Consider the following 16,858-nt stretch of genomic DNA (forward strand, 5'->3'; position numbering starts at 1 on the left):
CACAACCTCATAAACTGGTAAGTTAACATAAAGTTAGAACAACTGTGATTTCAGCTGACAGAATCAGATGTGTCAGGTAAACTCGGCCACAGTGGGGTTGTGTGGGATTAGCTGCTCTTTGCCACTGGCACTAACCACACACACACACACACACACACACACACACACACACACACACACACACACACACACACACACACACACAGAGAGAGAGAGGTATCTGTTGGCAGTCAGCTGTTTTCTCTGCTGATGACAGAGAAAGTAGGGGCAGGGTGTGTATGAAAGTAGCGCTGTGCTTGTGATATCATTGCATATGTGTTATACCAACAGTGAGCTGGACTCATTTAACTTCAGCAGTTTTGTTAACAAACAAACAAAAAGTAAATCCTGAATGTCATGCAGAACTAGTTAATTTCTTTCATTCATTCATGATTTACAATAGGGGGGAAAAATCAGATCTCATAGGAGGATATGAATCTCAGAATTGCTGATGCATCCACCTCCTCTGGAGGAAGTACTACACTGCAGTTCTTGCACTCACACCTGTGACGTCACGTTGTCCCAGGGAAATGAAAGAGGTGAATGCACTGACAGTACTGAGATCCATATTCTACGATTAATGGTGTGTAGTCTCAGTTAACGTGTCTTACTTTACGTTTGGTTATTATTTGAAAAGTAGATAATCCAACTTTGACATTTGCATTGACTGTAGTTCTGTGTTGAAAAGGGCCAAACTAGGGTGTGCCAACCACCATCTACTGTAGGTACTTACTTTGCTTCTCTTACTTTTACATCCCCACTTTAAAGCTCTTACCTTGGATTATGATTGCAAGTTCTGAAAGTTTAGAAAAAACGAATTTTGATCTGCATATAGGAGAGAACAACCTGACCTGTAGCTCCCAGGAGACTTGAGCTGAGCCCACCCGTTGAGTCGTTTAAAGCAGCAAACAGTTGGTTTTTTTGTAAAAACCCTGTCGTAAAAAAGAATTCAGCTGCTGGATTTGAGCAGTGGAATGAAAGCGAGGTTCCAGCATGCATCATGATTTCACACTGTGTGTGCAGTGGATGTGCTTTGTGTATTCTGACAGATATGTGTGTGTTTGCATTAACCAGACAGGTTGAACTGATGCTGATCACTTTGATGTGTTCATTGTGTGTGTGTGTGTGTGTGTGTGTGTGTGTGTGTGTGTGTGTGTGTGTGTGTGTGTGTGTGTGTGTGTGTGTGTGTGTGTGTGTGTGTGTGTGTGTGTTTGCATTGGCTGAGACTGACTGCTCTCTGAGGGACTATCATTGCTGGTAATCCTCTTCATGGCCGACTAATCTGTTTTCGCCGGGTCACTCCATCCCCGCCCTCCCTCCCTCCCCCCGTCTCTCTCTTTCTCTCTCTCTCTCACACACACACACACACACACACACACACACACACACACACACACACACACACACACTTCCCTTTTCTCTCTTTTCACCACTCCTCAGCAGGGTTCCTCCCTCTCTCCTTACCTTGTTCTTCAAAGGTCACTTCTTAATTCTTCCCTCGCTCCTTTCTATCTGCCCTTCTCCCTTTAATAACACTAATCTTATTATACAAAGAATCAAGGCTTTCATGTTTACCTCCTGTCCATTTGAAAATCAAACTAATAATAAGAGGTTAAGGATCTCCTTCCTCCCCCTCTGTGCTCTTCCTCCTCCTGATCCTTCCACTCTTCATTTACCATTTCCTCCAACTTCCCTCTGATCATGTAAGAGCTACAGGAGTGGCCTTACAAATGCAGGATTCTTTCAGGAGTAGTAGTTTCCATCTGCAGCTATTTATATCTTGTGGCTATTGCAGTCTTTTCTGGGACCTCTGTGCCCTTCCATGCACACATATGTAGAAATGTGAGCAGACAGAACAACAGAGCAGGCATCAGTGTCAACACATATAGCACTACTTAAATGCAGAACTCCATGTGGGATTTGCTAGTTCACTTCATAAAGAGCTGATTTACCAGGAGTGTGGCTGAGTCTGACCTTCTTGCTTGCCTGAGCAAAAATGTGATGATTGTTTTAAAGCCATCTCTATGATGCTGTTTCTTGCAAGAATCCTGTACTGCTTCTCAACACACAGTTTTAGTTTCTTTTTAGTAAACGCTGATTGCAAAGCACCTTATGTCATGAATCCCAGGGATTAACATTTCTATGCAGTATACGACAAACACCTTAGACCTCCATTAAATTAAAAAATACTTCTTTCCAATCCTTCCAATCATCTCCTCATCTTTCTCAACCCTTCAGCTTACCTCTGCTCTCACCGCTGACAAAACCCCAATCAGATTTCTTCCCAGTTCCTGCACAAACAGGCAAACTCAAACACGTGGTCTAATCATATTTCTGCCTATCTAGAAGCAATCAGTGATAGTGTTGGCTGCTCCCGAGCGCCTCGACAATACTGGCAGAGAGGGAGGCCACGCATGCTCTAATTAAATTAAATGTGTATTCTGGTGTGTGTGTGTGTGTGTGTGTGTGTGTGTGTGTGTGTGTGTGTGTGTGTGTGTGTGTGTGTGTGTGTGTGTGTGTGTGTGTGTGGAGGGTTGTGGGTATGTGGGGGATGTTATGAGGGAGGGGGGCACAAATAAAAATGTAGCCGCGGCATCAACACTGCTTGACCCGCCTGCAGCAGATGGAAGAGCGATGGAGGAAATAAAGGCTCGATGTGAATAGCTCAGCTGAAAGTGCCAAAGGTCAAAGCAGGATGTTGATCATCGCTGCTACATTAACAGCATCATGTTTTTTTTTTAATAATCTGTTTTTACACATCACGTTTCAGAAATTACTCATTAGAGTTTGACAATTTCTGCTAATGAATTTCCCATTCCTTTCCTGCTTGTGTTTGGGAACACAACATTCCCGATCCTAACCTATCACCGACAGACAAGACTAAAAAAAAAACAAAGAGTTAAACATGAGTCTGAAAAGCAAATACTCACCTGCTTACTGCAAAAAAGACTTTTGCACCTGTGAAACAGTTTTTGATTGCTCATTGCACAATGGACTATGTCTTTTTTGATCTACCTTTTTCTTAAGTAGGTCCCTGTTTGCCTGGTTGCATTGTACGCTGGACAAACATTGAGATGGAAGGCAAAATATCAATTTCTGCCTAAAGGTTCAACCTTTGACTACATCTTGTACAGTTAATACGAGAGGAAAGGAAAAAAAGCAACCAGACAATGTGCCAACGACAGAAGTAAATACTGTAGAGCATAAACAATGCAGGTTATATGAAACAGTCTTTTCAAATCCTTTCTAAAGAAAGGAAATGCATTCAGAATGCTTGTAAGGCGTCAAGGATGCACGTAATGCGTAATTTCCCTGGTTTAGAGCAAAAATCCAGATCACCTCACAGAGCATTTGGTCTCAGCTACGATGTAGAAGCTCATCTGAAGCTGAAACATGAAGTCAGTCAGAAATCATGCGCTCTTACATTTGGTACGGCAGTATAACCAGTTGGCTTTAATGGACTTTATTTTTAAGTTTGCATGCTTTTCCTCCACCCCCATACTCCCACCAAAGGCTCTTAATCATTTGTAGTAATTACACAGTTCACAGCTCAGCAAGTCTTTCTAAGCATTTTCTTTGAAAAGTTCAGATGGGTCCTCAAGAGGTGGACCAGAGTAAGAGTAGGGAAATGGCACAGCCTGAGCATCTCCACTCTAAGCATCTCCATGCTGTTTTTGAGATATAAAGCTCAAAGCAAGTTTCTGGTCATTGCTGCTAGATCCCATTAGCAAAAAGTGATGTGGCTGCTAATTGTTCAAGTATTTGAAAAGAGATGACCTGTGGTCTTGTTTACACTGAGCTGAAAACTGTTTTATTTTATGCAAACGGACCTGACCGGAAAGAAAGGCTCAGGATATGTGACTTTAAGTGTCCAACATCTGTATTAGAAATGTTAGAGTAAATGGTTTTAAAGCTCCAGTGTAAATGCGGACTTCTCTGCCTGCACCCTTAGCTGTCTGCCAGACAGGCAAAACCCATTAGCAAGGCTCTGTTAGCAATCGTCTTGTAAACCGAGACCCCAGGCATTCATTAGGCATCAATCAAAGGACGAGGTGTGATGATTAAATGATGAGTGCAAATGCTTAACAGTGTTCGGTACACCAGGCCACTTTACTCTGACACTTGAAAATGGGGTGGGGGGAAATGGATGGAAGAAAGATGATGTTAGTCTCTGTGGAAATGGCTGGAACTGGATGGTTGCAACTGGTTAATTTATTCATGCAAGTTATTAAAGAAAGTGAATTTCAAAACCTTGAAGTCAAAGCTTGATGATGCCGCCAATTGCTAGTGGAGCGAAGAGAAGTTAAAGTGCTCGCATTGTCTCTCAGTAATCATCATTAAACAGTTCAGGAATTTGTAGACTTTCTTCCAATTTCACAGCTCAGAACATTTCAGTGAAGCGGCCGTAGTATCCGAACAAAGTCTGTGATTCTCCAGTGTTCTGAAACCTGTAACAGTAACAATGAATACATCAGTTTTAAATAACTCACATGACATATAATGCAGCCATGTTAAATTCTTTTACTCGTGCTAATATTTGCACATTTGCAAACATTTTTTTCCTCGTTTATTTGGTTAAAAACTGCATTTGAGTGTCAGTCGTAACTCCTACATTTGTGCTGTCCAGGGGGCTTTGGTAACCACCAAAGGGCAACACCCATAAGACAAAATCACAGACTGCATTGTATCTGTCTGTGCATAAATTCAGCCCATCTCACTGGAACATGGCACAGTGTTTTGGTGGTGGTGGTGGGGACGTGGGGGATCACAAGTATACTGGCCAAGACCAATCAGCAATCAGAAAAATGTGCTGAAACAGTCTGGGAAAGACGCCTATCACATTTTAATATTTGAGATCGCTATCAGTGCCACACACTTTGCACAAATGCTCCAGTACCCCATCAGTCTACAAAGAAAAGAAAGTCTTGATTTATTTGTGTATTAGCCTACTAAGTATTAAAGTTCAATAATGAGTTAGTCAAGTTTTGCTCAGTGCAATTATATAAGTTACACCAAGCAGCTTAAAAATGTAGAAAATTTTAAAAAAAAAGTTATACTTTACAATGTACTTTTCATATCCTGGTTATACTCACCTCAAGTCTGTTGTTTCTACCTTTTGACAGGAATAATGTTCTTACATATACTGGAAAGCATCGTGCTTTGTTGGAGGTCATTACAGCAGATCCTTTTTCTAAATCGTCAGAGGCTAAAACGTGAACTTCGCTGTCAGACATGCCTGGGCGTAACTCGTTATTGTCCACACAAGGAAAGGGAAATGCATGCCGTCGCTCTGTCATTGGTATTACAAAATGACATCTTCATGTGATGTAAAGGTTAGCCTCAGTGGGCAGGGGCTAAGAGAGTCTATAGATTTTAGCTCCCAGTCACACAGGCTTAGAGACCATTCAGCAACCCCCGGTCGCTATAGGGAAAAATTTGTATTTCCCAGTTTGTAGTAAAGTGGTTGATGCTGGCCATTGCTGGTGTAACAGTGGTGCAGATAGGTATATGGTGCAGCAGAGTATACATCTCATCAACTGGTCACTAAGCATTAGTAAAAAAAAAAAAAAAAAGGTGAGGCACAGAGGAAACTGAGACCACTCGCTTTCAAAGTAAAAGTTGTCCCATTTTTTATGCGTATGTTCCAGCAGTAAGACAAATGGTCTCTGTTTCCTTTTGCCTCATATATTTCAAGTTTCACTGCTGCTCAGCGAGTAGTTGGCAAATTCTTGTAGACAAGTCAGAATGTTCCATCTTCCAATCATTCAGCTTGCATGTATGAGTCTTTACAGATGATCTAAATCGTTTGTATTTTGCTAAGAATCAGTACACAAAACACTAACAACCGATCCAATCAAAAATCCCACTATATTTTGTCATTTACATTCTTGATTGGTATTAAGGTTTTCAAAATAAAAGCATTCTGTAATAACTTATCAGGATGATAAGGAATTATCTAAATAAAAGCAACTGTTGAATGTTCACCATAATTTACAATAGTCCAACCATACAGAACACAGCCCCCGACTGCAGCAGGTGTCTCTGCACCTGTACGCATTGTTACTACGAGTACCTTTTCAGCTAAAATAACACCCCCGCCCCCCGTGTGTGTGTTTTTTCACATGAGCAGAAAAAAATGCTCTAAAAGTATTCAAAATATATATGTAAATATTGCCTCTTAATAAATGAAGAAAAAATGAAGCTTTCAGAAAACAAAGCAACATCTGATGTGATACTGTAGCTCCTTTTATATGACGAGCCAGCCCATGATTAGATAACATATCTGAAGCGGCGCTAGCATTTTCTTTAAAGAAAAGCTTAATTCGACTATGCCAGGAGGTTTTTTCTTAACAATTTTTCTAAACACTTAACATATGTCATACCTTCCAGCTGTGTATTCATACTGTATGCAAGCATGCATGTGTGTGTTTGTGTACTGTCTGTTCAGTCAGAGCTGCTGAGCTCCAGTAGAGCTGACAGTTTGCTGTGACAGTGAGCCTTAAACAAACCCACCGGGTCGGCTGCTGCACAGAAGAAATGCCTTTGATTCTGTTAGAATGTGTGTGTCCGTGTGTGTGTGTGTGTGTGTGTGTGTGTGTGTGTGTGTGTGTGTGTGTGTGTGTGTGTGTGTGTGTGTGTGTGTGTGTGTGTGTGTGTGTGTGTTCTTGGACTTATAGGTTAGAGACTTCAGGCCTAAAAGCAGATAGAAATAATATCCTTAACACCTTGTTTTATCTAAAAAATATCTGATCATGTGCTCTGCGCAGGAGTGAGATCGATATGATGTATTAAGTAGAGCTAAACAGATTGGGATATCTTTTAAATTCCCTTTTTGCAATATTATTGTATGTTTTATAAAAAGATGAGGATAATGGAAAGTGTCTTTGATACAATTAGTAACTTAAAGTTCTAAAAACGTTGCTGAGGAGCATCGAAAGGTAAAGTCTACCAAGTAAAGGTTCCAGTCTGTTGTACTATGAAGTGAGAATGATAGGTTAGCGACCTATGTGGAGCATAAAGTCTGATTTTACTGGGCTAAATCAACTTTCAGAGCTTTAATGTGCAGCTGAGAGCAGCAAATAAAAAACACTGGGAGCAGCAAAATAAAGAGAACTTGAGACAATCTTCTTTGTGATTGCGACTGATGCGTGGTTGTGATTATCATCACCAGTGCACCAGTGTTGCATTTTGCTGTTATATTTTAATAATCTTGTAAAATCTCTATCACCCATTCTAATGACAATATCTCTGCTAAACATTTTGCTCACGAATTTCATGATCTCAGTCACTCGTTCAGCTTCTGCGGAATTAAAAAAAACTTCCTATTTTGTAAATCTTGGTTATGCTGTGTTTGGCATGCCGGCAGTGGAAGCTGATCTTGAGCCTTCAAAACAGGACTTCAGAAACTAGTGGATGGCATCACAGTAGTTATGTCAATTCTTTTAACATAGGCTGAAGCAGAAAGCTGGGTTAACAAAGAAAGCTGTGTTGATTGACTGGGGTTTAAGCTTTGTTAAGATAGCTAACACAAAGCAAATCTGACTATGTTGAACTTCCTTCGTAGTTGTGAACATATTGTATTGACTACAGAGTGATCATCATCTGACGAAATGAGGGTTTCTGACAGCACAAAAAACATCTTTTACATGAATTACCTCTGTCTGAAAGTGCATACACATAGATTTTTAATATATAGACCATGAAACAGAAAAAAAAACATAACAAAATACAGCAGTGAATGCGCTTATTGAAAGAAAAAAAACATGTCTGATAACACAAGAAGTCATCCAGTGTTTCATTATTCCTTTTTGGCTTTTATAAACTTGAAAAACTGAATAATTGTTTTAATCCCACATCTGAAAGTCTCACTTTCCAAAAATCCAGAGTCGACCTACAGCAGAGCTTCCTGCACTGTGCTATCGGCCCGCTGGCTGCCCTGACACAAACAATATCCGTCAGAGCAGTCTGGATATTTCCAGCCTGTCCAGGCTCACTCAGTGCTGCTGTCTGCTTAAAATCCAGCAGCTGCTGGATACATGCATATGCAATTTTTAATTTTAAGTACAAAAATAAAAAATATTCATGTGCACCAACTTTCAGGTAATTGAACCAGTGCAAACTATTTTAATAATGTCATTTCGCTTATACAGAGGACTTTTGCTATTTTAGTGTTTAGTATGTTTAAGCATTCAATTTGTTAGAAATGTGAAGGATTTTGATGATGGGAAAGCATCTAGTCTAATTTTAAACCACTGAAGAGATAAATGTTCCAGGGAAAACACTCATCTTTTTTTTTTATTCACAAAACTAGGGGGGGGGGGAAATAAACCCAACCAAGCTGTAACTTTGGCCATGACTTTTGAATGTGATTTTGAGGAAAGGCTATTTATTTATTTAGATTAGCTGAGCTTGTCAGGACAGCAGCGCTCATATCAAGAGCAGTAATAATAGTATAAAATGAGGGAAACTGTCTGAATGAAGCTGTTGTTTTTGTGCTTCCTCTTTTAAAGTGCTTTGTTCCCCACCCCCCTTCTATCAAGTTTGCTAAACTGCTCTGTCTGTTGCAGACTTTCACTGATCTGAAGTGAAGCTTGAAAATGAAGAACTGCATCTCATCAACATCATCTGCCACCTCAAGACAACAGGATTACTGAACACACAAACTCAGGAGTTTTGATGGCTAAAAACCACATAACTGCTAACTCTTCCACTGAGACACTGAACAAACTACTTGTATCCTTCCGGGTTTCTGCAGATAATGTATGATTGTGGATGTCACACGCTGCCTTATCAAAAATGAAACTGCATGATTCAAGCTACATTATCCATGCTTTCTCTGTCACTCTCACATCTTTAATTTGTTAACATTCTCTTCCTATTCAGCGGCACAATAAACAGTTGAGGAGCTGGTGAGCTTTAACACAGCCAGCACAAAGCCTCACTTATAATACACAAGTTGTTGCATTGACAGGAGTTATTAGGGCAATACATATGTCAATACACTCCCTCAGTTACATCTACACCACCTGGAATCTTAACATGTTGTTAACCTTCTGTAAATACTATAAAGCTTCACTTGGATAACCTGATATGAGTCAGTTCTTTATTTCATCACATTATTTTTGTCCACTGGCTCCTTAATAACAATTAAACATGCATGCAAAACACAGCAGCTATTTACTTAGTCACCATTTACCCCTGTTTCCATGGCACAGCAGGGAACACAAACTCCAGCAAGCTACCCTTATCTTTTTTAATAATAATAATAAAGTTAAAGAAAATTACCAAAGAAAAAAAACTGACATGGCTTAAGAAAAAAGATGGATGAACTGTTCATTTGTTTCCACTTCCAGTTCTGTGCTTTTTGAATATATAACACAAATTGTTTTTCAGAATAACCTGATAATGAAGATTAATATGAAGAGAATACCTGATTAGGTTTGGAAATCAGGCTCAGTCAGGGACGGAAAAATAAAGATACATTGGATTAGTATTGTGAAGGCACCTGCACTGGCTTTTCTAACTTCATATGGTTCAAGGTCACATATAAATAGTTCTCCAAATAATACAGAGTGACTCCAGTAGATCAAATTTTCACTACAATGAAGAAAAGTGGATCTCTATAACAGCGACACACTTCACCAGGCCCTCAAATATTCCTCTGAGCATGTGCAACTTGTTAAAAAAAATAGCCTTAATCATTCTCTAATTGCACTTTTGATGTGCATGCAAACAAGCTTTAATTATGTCACAGATGGAAAAAAAAAAAAACAGCAGCAATAATGTTTGCTACTAAACATGGTGCTCGTTGACAATCAGAAGCAGACCAGATTTCCTTCGGGGATATCCAAGGGGCTGCTTTTACCTGGAGCAGGTAATTCACCTGCAGTAAGACAGCACACGGGACCAATTAACTGATGATGGAGTAACAGACAGGGTGGGAGCAGTGTCCTTGCGGCCTTTTTCGTGTAAATGAAACCATCCAAATGTCCCCAACAAAGAATCTTTCAAAGAGTTTTAATCTCTATCAGCTGTCAGGTGAGCCCTCAGTATGTGACAAAGTCCCTCTCCCTCACTGCCGCAAAATCAATAAATGAATAGATCAGAAAATAGCACAAAGTGCATTCACTGACAGGATATTATTATTTGTTCAATGGGAAATATTTCTGTCAATTCTTTTGATGTGATTTCTCAAAGAGTTCCTCTGCTGGATTTAAATGTGCTCATCCGTGCGCGCGCGTGTGTGTGTGTGTGTGCGTGTGCGTGTGTGTGTGTGTGTGTGTGTGTGTGTGTGTGCGTGTGCATGTGCGTGTGTGTGTGTGTGTGTGTGTGTGTGTGCTGGAAGCATGAAAAAAAGAAAGAGAAAAAGCAGAGAGATTTCACAGTGAGCGCTAAACAGATCACACAAGCCACTTAACAGCACTATACCCAACTGGTACAAGGGAGCGAGACAGGAAAATCCAGCCGTGCCAACATGCCAATATAGTTTAGCAGCTCGCTGAGAGGCGGGCAGCACCTGACAGATGCCACTTGGGAGCATAATCCCAGAGGGATGAAAAGATCCTGCACATGATGGGAAGCCAGGGAAGCAGGAGGAGACCGGAATACCTAACAGCAAATTGAAATGTTAATGTTATCTGTCTGTTATGTGTTCTTTCTTTTTTCTATTTTAGGGCTTCGGAGCTACCACATGGGCCCAAAAACAGATTCAAATGCAAATAAATTGCACTCCTTTTAGCTCCTGTTGATTAATTATTTGAATTATTTCTCTATTGGGTTTCAGATGCTTACATTTAAGCTGAATATCTTTCCCTTTTGGTCTGTGAGTAGTCAGCTCAGGAAAACTGTGATGGGCTTTTTTTATTACATTTTTCTGACCAAACAATTAATAGACGCAGTAATGTGCAGATTATGATTATTTGTGGAAGCCCTAATAAAACGTGACTTGTGCATTTGTAGGAATTTATGAACAGTTATTCAGAGGGGAAAATATATATATATATATATATAATGTATAATAATGATCTCTGCAAAAGCAGGAGCATGGAAGAAGATCTGGGGCCTAATGCAGCAGGCCTGCCGCTGCTTGACAGCGTCGTCATTATTATTAGTATTATTATTATTAGACCTCATTAGTTTATTAAAATGCTTTCATTAAGAGCCTCTAACATTTCCAACGTTTATTATGGGATTACTGTAGTTTTTGTTTTCTGGCCTCCCTCCTCCTCCTCTTTTTCCTCTCGTGCGTGCTCGCCACGGGAGCGCCGGTGAAACAAACAAAAGATGCTGCTTTGTATGGCACGTGCTCCGGGCGTCACTCACCTGTTACCTAGCAACGGGCACAACAGAAAAGCACCTGTGGCTCTGAATGAGAGGCAAAAAAATGGTGGGGGTGAGCTTTTTAGGGACCATTTAGGTTAAATGTATAATACTTAGCAAAGGATTAAATCTCATAGCGCTGCGGCTAAACGGGAAAGCTAAACACGCAGCTGAAGGCGCTCTGCTTTGTAGTTTTCACTGGCCGTAAGCAGCGGGCTAACACGCTTATATGATGCCTGTGAATCTGTTGTTATTAATTATTAATATTAGTATTATATTCGTACTTGCTTGTGGCGTGAATTTGCCCTGACGGCGTCTTGTTTTTATCGTAAACACTGATTAAATCAGCCTGTTTGAAGCAAGAGCACGTGCGCAAAAATTACCGGAATTAAACTGTTTGTATGTTGTGTGTTTTCTCTCTCTCTTTCACACACACACACACACACATAAAAAAAACAGATGACAGAGGGAGTAATTTTTAGGTCTCGCGCTCCGACGTCACCAGAACCTCGAGCCCCCCCTCCCTGCATGCAAATCACGTCTGCGCTCGAGCCTCTCCATTGGCCGTCTCGCGCTCATTTAGCTGCTGTCAAAGCGCGCGGCCCGGGCACGCTCCGGTAACTTTTCCCCACTACAGCTTCAACCAAAGTAAGCTCAAACAAGCGGTTTCCATTCTTGTCTGCGCTCGTGGATGACAGAGGGGGGAGAAAAAAGAGGAAGAAAAAAAGAGGTGAAAACGGAGGAAGTGCGGGAGCAGGTTTACCTCTGAGCGGATTTCATCCCCTCTCTCTGCTTCTTTCACTCTTCATCCATCTCTCCCTCGGAGGTTTAGCTGCTGCGCGCGCGGGCCAGCCTGAATGTTTCTTCGTGTTTGACTGGTGTCCCACAAAGACGAGGTGAATGTACAGCATCATGATGGAAACGGACTTACATTCCCCCGTGGTGCCCCAGACCAACCCGTCCAACCCGGGGGGACACGCGGGAGGCGGAGGCGGGGGGGCCGGAGGCAAAGTCCCACAGGAGAGGATCAAGAGACCCATGAACGCCTTCATGGTGTGGTCCCGGGGTCAGCGAAGGAAAATGGCACAGGAGAACCCCAAGATGCACAACTCGGAGATCAGCAAGCGGCTCGGCGCCGAGTGGAAAGTGATGACGGAGGCGGAGAAGAGGCCGTTCATCGACGAGGCGAAGCGGCTCCGGGCCATGCACATGAAGGAACACCCGGACTACAAGTACCGGCCGCGGAGAAAGACCAAGACGCTGCTGAAGAAGGACAAATACTCGCTGGCCGGCGGGCTCCTCGGCTCCTCAGCGGCTGTGGGGATGGGCGGCGGGCAGCGGCTGGAGAGCCCCGGAGGGGGGCACGCGGGGCCAAACGCAGGCTACGCCACGCACGTGAACGGCTGGGCCAACGGCGCGTACTCGGGCCAGGTGGCGGCGGCAGCGGCGGCGGCTCACGCCATGATGCAGGAGGCGCAGCTGGCGTACACGCAACACCCGGGCACCGGGGCTCACCCGCACCACCCGCACCATCACCCGCACCACCACCCGCACAACCCGCAGCCCGTGCACAGGTACGACATGAGCGCCTTATCTTACAGCCCCATCTCAAACTCTCAGAGCTACATGAGCGCGTCTCCGCCGGGCTACGGTGGCATCACCGGCTACACCCACCAGCACCAAAGCTCCGGCGTGTCTCCGGTGTCCGGGGCCATCGGCGGCACTTTGGGGTCTCTCGTGAAATCTGAGCCGAGCGTGAGCCCGCCGGTGTCCACCGCGCGCGCACCGCCGCCGTGCCCCACGGGGGACCTGCGGGACATGATCAGCATGTATCTGCCGACCGGTGAGGTGGCGGGGGACTCCTCCGTTCAGAGCAGACTGCACGTGCTCCACCCGCAGCACTACCAGAGCAGCGGCTCCACTCCGGTAAACGGGACGGTTCCTCTGACCCACATTTAAACTCCCCCACATGTCCTGCAAGCACCACAAACCACAACCAAATATTTACACTCTAGATGTGGGCACGAGCTGCTGATGAATTGTAAATTATAGGCGGTTATAGCCATAAAAATGCAATCACTTTGAACAAACTTTTTTTTATCGTTATTATATTTTTTTCTTTCAGTGATGGATTCTTCTGTCTGTCCGAGTTTAAAGGAAAGCGCACACGGTTCACTATCGCTCTCTGGAACAGAGCATGCCAAGTGTTTTTTTTTGTTTTGTTTTGTTTTTTATTTTTTTCACACGATTTAAATTATAATCCGTGAAGTGCTGGTGCGATTTGAAGGTTATTTTTTTCCCGACTTTTCTGTGGAATTAAAGGCACCAGCGGTGTGTTTAAGGGATCCATAAAAGCTGTCCGAAAAATGAGCGGAGGGCGGGAATGGAAGATGTGTTGGAGAAGAAGACTAAGGAGAGAAAAAAAGTTTCTAGGCTGCAGTTTTTAAAAATGATTTCCAGTTTTAATGCTTGTAAACATGTGAGTCAGTCGGTGTAATTTGAATTTTGTTTTTGTTGTTGTAAAATCTTGTAAATTGTGAATAAATAGGCCTACTGAAAACGCTTTTATGCAATTGTACATAATTTATAAAAATGCGCAATTTCTTTTTCTTTTGAGGGAGGGGGCGGGGTTAAAGAGGAAACGAATATGCGCCGAGTTTAATAAATTTTAAAGAATTTCTTCTGTCTTGGAGAAAGCTCGTGGTGTGTTTAATGTCTGCATATTTAAACTGCTCTGAGAATTCCTGGTTATCTACATCGGCTGTATTGTTAGGATATAACGACACATGCTCGTCCTTGTATGGCTGGATTAACGTTAAAGTAGACGGGGAAAAACAAATCTGGTCAAAAAATGCACAAAACAAGAAATAAATAATAATTAATACGTTGCACGCACGCCTGTTTCCTAACCACAGAGGTGACTTTGATAATAGCATGCCTTGAATTAGTCTCGGCGTTTTTAATAGATGATTTCTCCTCTGATAAAAACATGATCAGGTTTTGCTCTTCATTCTGATCGAGCCTTTTTTTAAATTTATTTATGTTTTATTGATACAGTTAAAAAACGGTATTTACCCGCCATTAAGATCTTAACATCACTCTTTACATTACATGATTACATCATTACTCTTTTCATCATCATTATTAAGATGATAACAGACATCTGAGAACAGATTCAGATTCATTGGTGTAAATGCAGATTTTTTTTAATCGTCTTTGTTTGTTTGTTTATATTTGGGGTTTTCTGCACTAGAATTTTTTTTTAAAAAGCATTTCAAAATAATAAACACTCAGGTGCTGACAACATAGGATCCTATATTTTGTAATCTGATAATTTATCTGTAAGAGTGCAGTCGATGGTTAAAATATAGACAAAAATTGACTACATTTTTAGCCAAACACTGTCCTAATACTCAAGATTTTTTTTATTTTTTCTTAAATATAATATAAACTGTGCCTTTATTCTTTAATATCTATGTTTAATACTGTCCCTCATGTGATTCGCATCCATAGATAGATACAAAGCTTTATTTTATTTCCATTTTGAGAAATTGTTTCATGTTGTTGTTGTTTATTTTTCAGTATCTCTTACATCCAAATTCTAAAAACACACGTAAATGGTAAATAAATGGCCTGTATTTATATAGCGCCTTACTAGTCCACGTAGGATATGTATTTGAAAAAATTACTCATAAAATAGCCTCAGTGTGTGCGTTTGTGGAAGTCATGGCTAAAATATACCCTTCTTTAGGATGAGAGGACATTTTTGTCTCCATCATCAGTTTGACCTACCCGATCCTACTTGATCATTTAAAACTTACTTTATAATGTGCACCTGGCTTCTTTAATGATTGTACTTATAGGCCAAGACAAAATATTATTATTATAATAATTTTTAATTGTTTGTTTGTTTTTGGTTTTCCTCTTCAGTCTTATTTACTGCAGGGTCATGACCTCAGCAATCTGAAGAAAATCCAATAACGCAAGTATCCGATAGTCAATTCACCCAGTGCCCTCACTCAGGCCCACTTCAACGCTCGCTTTCACCTGGGTGCTTTTACTCTACTGCCGGCCCTCAAATCTTACCCCATCCCATGACCTCCAGCATCAAATGCCTCCATCTGTATGTGCAATTGTCACGGTTATTACATTATTTCCTTTTTTAAATTTGATGGCTGAATCTGTTGAGGCCCCCGGGTTGGGAGAGAGCAATGAATGAGGGCAGGAGGAGGTAGGAAGGGAGAAGGCGAGGAGAGGAGAGGAGGTTTTTGTGTTGGAGGAGAATGGGGGATTAGTCCTGGTGTAAGCCGGGGCAACCCGGAGGTCACCCCCAACAAAAAAGCCCGGCAAACAACACCCGTGGTTTTATCAGACTAATTCCCACTCGGGTCTGAACTCAAAAGCGAGAGGGCAGCGTGGATGCGAGTTACATCTAGTAAAGATGATTCCAGCAGGTATTTAATATGCACACAGTTGGTCTTATATAATTTCTTTCTTTCCCTACATAAAATGCCAGGTTTGTTTGGCTCTGTCTTTGCTCTCTGATATTAAAAAAGCTGCTAACATTTCGATACACTATGACAGACTTTTATCATCAGGATTTATTTTTAACGCGGGAAAACAGCCCATCAATCAAAGAGGGGGTCATTTAGGAGCTCACAAGACACTACTTGGATTATTTTCAACAAAAGGTTAAAACAAGAAAAAACAAAATGAACTAGTTAGCAGAAAGCTTTAACAGGTCAGTGGATGTTTCAACATGGACTCTGATCCAAGCAGGCTGGGAAAAGTTTAAAACTAAGACCGTGTTAAAAACAGACAGCAGAATAAAAAATGCTCTTCGGACATCACACAGGTGACACTTTGTGGAACTCCATGCAAGCGTCCACGGCTAAACGCAAGACTCCAGATTCTGACTGAGCCCAGGATCAGAGGTTAAAGGTCATGTGTTCTAACACGGACAGCTCAAAGTATCTCACTGTAAGGTAAGTTCTTTTTAAATACATACTGTAAATATAGAAGCTAAAATACAAAACAGCAAACTAGAATCTATAAGAACAAAATCATTTCTAAATGCAATGATGTACATTAGAGAGATTTTTCTGAGTTTTGACACAACCCAACTGACGTCAGGTACAGATGAACTTTTTCTTCGTTACTTTAGAATACTTCCTGTTACATTTATAAACCCCATTCCCCATTATTCGTGTTCTTGTTCATGGAGTTTACAACATTATCGGCCAGATGTTGAGGCTGTAAAAGACTTGCAAATCAGGTTTCGTGCTGCATGAAATGAAGCGCTACTAAAAAAAAGAGCGTCGTGCAGTCTTTGCAAAAACGCCAAGTTTGAGCAGGAAGTTAACTTCACTTCCTTCTCAGCTCCTCGACGCATTTCTAAAGCGTGGCTTCCTGTGGAAGAATGGGGATTAAAAAATAAAGATAATTTAAACAAAAAAAAAGTGAAGAGATATTTGACTATTTAATTATCACTCATCAAAAA

At 41.5% G+C, this 16,858-nt stretch overlaps 2 protein-coding genes across 4 annotated transcripts in view; both read left to right on the forward strand.

Moving 5' to 3' along the window:
• Nucleotides 1–9,222, forward strand: part of LOC308393994 (uncharacterized protein) — a 110,596-nt gene extending 101,374 nt beyond the window's left edge. For all 3 annotated transcript variants that reach the window (XR_013971074.1, XR_013971075.1, XM_080878075.1), the window contains one exon: nucleotides 8,607–9,222. Coding sequence is in view for 1 of the 3 variants with exons in the window: in XM_080878075.1 (XP_080734201.1) it covers nucleotides 8,607–8,617 (11 nt within the window). In the remaining 2 variants the exon portion in view is untranslated. The remainder of the gene's footprint in view (nucleotides 1–8,606) is intronic.
• A 2,704-nt stretch (nucleotides 9,223–11,926) lies between these two features.
• Nucleotides 11,927–14,187, forward strand: sox1b (SRY-box transcription factor 1b). Its single transcript, XM_080878091.1, has 2 exons — nucleotides 11,927–13,562; nucleotides 13,681–14,187. The coding sequence occupies exon 1, from the start codon at nucleotides 12,259–12,261 to the stop codon at nucleotides 13,315–13,317; it is 1,059 nt and encodes a 352-aa protein (XP_080734217.1). The 5' UTR covers nucleotides 11,927–12,258; the 3' UTR covers nucleotides 13,318–13,562; nucleotides 13,681–14,187.
• The last annotated feature ends 2,671 nt before the right edge of the window (nucleotides 14,188–16,858 follow it).

Source organism: Rhamphochromis sp. 'chilingali', assembly GCF_963969265.1.
Source record: "Rhamphochromis sp. 'chilingali' genome assembly, chromosome: 3".
NCBI classification, from domain to species: Eukaryota; Metazoa; Chordata; class Actinopteri; order Cichliformes; family Cichlidae; genus Rhamphochromis; species Rhamphochromis sp. 'chilingali'.